This window comes from Salvelinus alpinus, chromosome 4 (assembly GCF_045679555.1).
Source record: "Salvelinus alpinus chromosome 4, SLU_Salpinus.1, whole genome shotgun sequence".
In the NCBI taxonomy this organism is placed as follows: Eukaryota; Metazoa; Chordata; class Actinopteri; order Salmoniformes; family Salmonidae; genus Salvelinus; species Salvelinus alpinus.
The window spans coordinates 94,418,297-94,424,296 of record NC_092089.1 but is presented as its reverse complement, the minus strand read 5'-3'; the positions used below and the strand labels follow the sequence as shown (position 1 = coordinate 94,424,296).

The following is a 6,000-nucleotide window of genomic DNA, read 5'->3' as shown; positions in this document are numbered from 1 at the left end:
CTTGCCAGAAAACCTCCATCAACACACACACAAGGACAATGTGCACCCTTCTTATTATTACCCCAGTGTCAGGGGGTAAAGTGGGCCACACACGTTCCCCTGGGGAAGACATAGAGAGGCGCACAGGAGTGTCACCATTCAGCTGCACTGACAGCCCTGCCTGAAGACTGAGACTTACCCTCATATACCAACACAAAACACAAGTGCGCACACACAGACACACACACACACACACACACACACACACACACACACACACACACACACACACACACACATCATAAAACAGCTCAGCCCAAAGCTGCAGTTTACAGGATTTGTTACCAATCAGAGCAAAGACAATTCCTTTTTATTTAGTGTGTGTGTGTGTGTGTGTGTGTGTGTGTGTGTGTGTGTGTGTGTGTGTGTGTGTGTGTGTGTGTGTGTGTGTGTGTGTGTGTGCGTGTGCGTGTGTGTGTGTGCGTGTGTGTGTGCGTGTGCGTGTGTGCATATTGTCTACGTATTGTGTGTTTTAATGAAGCAATGACCAGTATTATAACTGATGAAATGCTGTAATGCTGATAGCTGTACTGCTATCACTGTGGCTGGGTTAGTAGGGGGATCTATACCTGGCTCGGGTTTGTGTGTGTGTGTGTGTGTGCACGCGAGTGTGTGTGTGTGTGTGTTTGCAGCCACTGTTCTGCTCCAGTGAAGTGGAAGGCCTCACCTCAGCGCTCTGAGACAGCTGCACCCCAACACCACAGGGTCAGCCTACCCATCAGTGTGTGTGTGTGTGTGTTTGTTCGTCTCTTTAGCTCATGCATAGGGGCTTACCCCTGTCATCCCAGAATTTTGATTGAGCCTAGTTGTCAGCATATTAAGCCTTCACACACATTTAATTCTATAGTGAAACTCTGATCTGATCAGTAGATTAATTAAGTTACTGTTTGTGCTGTGTTGGGCTGAATTCCACCAACCTGGACTCATGGGTAGACGGGACATTCCAATTAGTATGAGATGTTACGTTTCATATGGTATGTTGGTTAATTTGTAAATGTCCATCATCCATTTCATATGACATGTTACAAATTCGCAAAACTTATGATATGTTACGAATTCCAATTTGTTTTGGCTAACGTTAGCTAGGCTAGGGATTAGGGTTAGGGGTTAAGGTTAGGGTTAAGGTTAGGATTTAGGTTAAAGGGTTGAGGTTAGGGTTAGCATTAGGGGAATAATTAGCTAACATGCTAAGTAGGTGCAAAGTAGCTAAAAAGTAGAAATTAGTTGAAAATTTGCAAATTAGCTAAAATGGTCCATGATGAGATTTGAACACTCAACCTTTGGGTTGCTAGACATTCACGTTACATGCCTACCCGTCCATCACCCTACTTTAATTTTTCATTTTGGGCCTTAAGTAACTTTCTGTGTTACATAATCATACAACACGTTACATATCATACTAATGTTACGTCTAGTCATGAGACCAGGTTGGCTGGGCTGTGTTGGGCTGTGCCGTGCTGTTGGCCTACTAGGCTGAGGCTCAGGTGTGAGGGTAGCATTGGCTAACATCAAATTAGGACATGGCAAAAACACACACCTCCTGGATTAGAAAATAGGTCAGGTGAAAAAAGAGAGAAGGAGAGATAAAGAAAAAGGAGAGATGGATAGAGTGAAAAAAAAGGAGAGAGAGAGAAAAAGGAGAGATGGATAGAGTGAGAAAGAAGGAGAGAGAGAAAATTGAGGAGTATCTACTTGCTCATTTTGCAGCACTACATTCTTAGCAGTTGTAGTAGCCTATTCAGCATTTCCACAAACAAGTAAACAAATTACACTGAACACCTTCCTAATATTGAGTTGCACCCCCTTTCGCCTTGAGAATAGCCTCAATTTGTTGGTGCATGGACTCTATAAGGTGTCAAAAGCGTTGGCCCATGTTGACTCCAGTGCTTTCCACAGTTGTGTCAAGTTGGGCTCCCGAGTGGCGCAGCGGTCTAAGGCACTGCATCTCAGTGCTTGAGGCGTCACTACAGACACCCTGGTTTGAATCCAGGCTGTATCACAACTGGCCGTGATTGTGAGTCCCATAGGGCGGCACACAATTGGCCCATTGTCGCCGCCCGGAAGCGTTGTAGTTCTTGACACAAATCACCATACCCCGTTCAAAGGAACTTACATTTTTTGTTCACTCTGAATGGCACTCTGAATGGCACACATACACAATCCATGTCTCAATTGTATCAAGTTTAAAAATCCTTCTTAACCTGTCTCCTCCCCGTCATCTACACTGATTGAAGTGGATTTTAACAAGTGACATCCATAAGTGATTACAGCTTTAACTTGGATTCACCTGGTCAGTTTTGTCATTGAAAGAGACTCAATTATACAACTTCAACTTCCCCTTGAATCACTATTAAAACCACCTGTCCTACGCTGAACAACAGCCTCTCTCCTGTTCTCTATCTCATCTCTCCTGTTCTCTATCTCATCTCTCCTGTCCTCTATCTCATCTCTCCTGTCTTCTATCTCATCTCTCCTGTCCTCTATCTCATCTCTCCTGTCCTCCATCTCATCTCTCCTGTCTTCTATCTCTCTTCTCTTCTATCTCATCTCTCCTGTCTTTTATCTCTCTTCTCTTCTATCTCATCTCTCCTGTCTTCTATCTCATCTCTCCTGTCCTCTATCTCATCTCTCCTGTCTTCTATCTCTCTTCTATCTCATCTCTCTCCTCTTTATCTCTCCTGTCTTCTCTCTCATCTCTCATCTCTCTCCTCTTTCTCTCTCCTCTCTTCACTCTTCTCTCTTCTCTCTCTCATCTCTCTCCTCTTTCTCTCTCCTCCTCTGGTGTTATTTAGTTTGTTAAATAAGAGTTGGTCAGCTATCAGCTGTTTCAAATTAAATCAAATTGTATTTGTCACATGCGCTGAATACAACAGGTGTAGACTTTACCGTGAAATGCTTACTTACGAGCCCTTTCCCAAAGATGCAGAGTTAAAAATTAAGAACAATATGCTAAATAAAAAAAGGAAATAGCAACACAATAAAATAACAATAATTCACAATAACAATGAATAACTATAAATAATAATAATTCCCAGACGTTTTACAGGATAATGAGCCAGGCATACACACACACACACACACACACACACACACACACACACACACACACACACACACACACACACACACACACACACACACACACACACACACACACACACTTCTGGAAGAGTAATGGGAGTGATTGTCTAATTAGCGTGGTCTCGTTAAGAGTAATTTTTGAGAAACAGGTCACTGCAGCAAAACCACAGGAAGGAGGACATTAAGCAAAGTCAACTAATGAGGGAGTTACTGTATGGGATTGTTAGGAGGGCTGAAAAAGGTACTGTATGAGATTGTTAGGAGGACTGATACAGGTACTGTATGAGCTGGAGGTTCAGGTTGTTTCACTGAGACAACTCGACATAACAACCAAGACTTGACAGAAGCAACCCTGAGCTGCTCAATGCTTATCACACACCCACACACTCTCACACCCTGGCATACCTTCCTCCTCTGTACACATCGCAGCACAGTGGTGTACACAAGTACATCACCATGACAACTGGGACAGGTGAGAGGGGGTAGCCTGCTTACCTGTCAATGATGACGGGGTCAGAGGGTGTCTCGTTTCTGTTGCCACAACTCTTCTTATCACAACACCGACTGAGAGGGAGAGAGGGAAAGAGGGAGACAGAGAGATAGGGAGAGAGAGAGATAGGAAGAGAGAGGTGAAAGAGAGATGGAGAGAAATAAACATAGACGGAGATAGATAGAGAGCGAGAGTGAGAGAGAGAGGAGAGAGATAAGAAGAGGGGCGAGAGAGTGAGAGATGGGTGAGAGAGTGAGAGAGAGTGAGACGAATAACATTGGACACTTTATGGAACACAAAGCCTTCACTCTCATCCTGGAAAATCCAAGGCCAGGGGTAATCTGCCTTTGGTCTAAAGAGCAGGAACCTGGACTTCACCAAAGAAATCAGAAATACAGACATTGTCATCCTACAAGAAAAATGGTATAGAGGAGATGGACCCACTGGTTGCCCCCTAGGTCACAGAGAGCTGGGAAGGGACTCAGGGGATATGCTAATTTGGTATAGAGCAGTACTAACTCACTCTATTAAATTAATCAAAACAGGAACATTTTATATTTGGCTATAAATTACAAAGGGAATTATCTCAACAGAGAAAAATGTCCTCCTGTGTGCTATTTATATCCCCCCACTAGAATGCCCATACTTTAATGAAGACAGCTTCTGCATCCTGGAGGGGGAAATCAATCATTTCCAGGCCCAGGGACATGCACTAGTCTGTGGTGACCTAAATGCCAGAACTGGACAGAACCTGAAACTCTCAGCACACAGGGAGACAAACACCTACCTGGAGGTGACATCATTCACTCCCCCATATGCCCCCCTAAGCACAACTATGACAACATACACAACAAAAACGGGTCACAACTCCTGCAGCTCTGTCGCACGCTGGGTATGTACATAGTCAATGGTAGGCTTCAAGGGGACTCCTATGGTAGTGACACCTATAGCTCATCTCTTGGCAGTAGTACTGTAGACTACTTTATCACTGACCTCAACCCATAGTCTCAGAGCATTCACAGTCAGCCCACTGACACCCCTATCAGATCACAGCAAAAGCACAGTCTACTTGAACAGAGCAATACTCAATCATGAGGCATCATAGCCAAAGGAACTGAATAATATAAAAAAATTCTATAGATGGAAGGAAAGTAGTGTGGAAACCTACCGAAAAACAATTAAACAACAATAAATTCAATCCCTTTTAGACAACTTCCTGGACCAAACGATTCACTGTAATTGTGAAGGTGTAAACTTAGTAGAAAACATAAACAGTATATTGGTATACCTCTCAGTATAACAGTATACCTCTCAGCTTCCTTATAAAATCTAAAAACCTAAGAGATTTAACAACAATGACAAATGGTTTGATGAAGAATGCAAGAACCTAAGAAAGAAATTGGGAAACCCATCCAACCAAAAACATAGAGAAAACCTGAGCCTAGCCTTCACTATGGTGAATCACTAAAACAATATAGAAATACACTACGGATAAAAAAAGAACAGCACAAAACAAACGACAACACAAAGAGTTATCTTTCCAAATCGGAGATACATGGATAAACTGGAACGACGGGAACGAATTGCAAAAATCGCTGAAGCTGGAGACTTATATTTCCCCCACTAACTTTACACATCAGCTATCTGAGCAGCTAACCCATCGCTGCAGCTGTACTAACTTTAAACATCAGCTGTCTGAGCAGCTAACCCATCGCTGCAGCTGTACTAACTTTAAACATCAGCTATCTGAGCAGCTAACCGATCGCTGCAGCTGTACTAACTTTAAACATCAGCTATCTGAGCAGCTAACCAATCGCTGCAGCTGTACTAACTTTAAACATCAGCTGTCTGAGCAGCTAACCCATCGCTGCAGCTGTACTAACTTTAAACATCAGCTATCTGAGAAGCTAACCCATCGCTGCAGCTGTACTAACTTTACACATCAGCTATCTGAGCAGCTAACCGATCGCTGCAGCTGTACTAACTTTAAACATCAGCTATCTGAGCAGCTAACCGATCGCTGCAGCTGTACACAGCCCATCTGTAAATAGCCCACCCAATCTACCTACCTCAACCCCATATTGTTTTTATTTACTTTTCTGCTCTTTTGCACACCAGTATCTCTACTTGCACATCCTCATCTGCTCATCTATCACTCCAGTGTTAATTTGCTAAACTGTAATTACTTTGCTACTATGACCTATTTATTGCCTTACCTCCTCACGCTATTTGCACACACTGTATATAGACTCTTTTTTTCTATGTTGTTATTCACTGTACGCTTGTTTATTCCATGTGTAACTCTGTGTTGTTGTTTGTGTCGAACTGCTTTGCTTTATCTTGGCCAGGTCGCAGTTATAAAGGAGTGCCACTGTCACGCCCTGACCTCA

At 43.2% G+C, this 6,000-nt stretch overlaps 1 protein-coding gene across 3 annotated transcripts in view; it reads right to left on the bottom strand.

Annotated features, from left to right (window-relative positions):
* LOC139574692 (transcription factor COE1-A-like) overlaps window positions 1–6,000 on the bottom strand; it is a 111,431-nt gene that overhangs the window by 85,759 nt on the left and 19,672 nt on the right. For all 3 annotated transcript variants that reach the window (XM_071399498.1, XM_071399499.1, XM_071399500.1), the window contains exon 6: window positions 3,616–3,684. In XM_071399498.1, coding sequence (XP_071255599.1) covers window positions 3,616–3,684 — 69 coding nt within the window. The remainder of the gene's footprint in view (window positions 1–3,615; window positions 3,685–6,000) is intronic.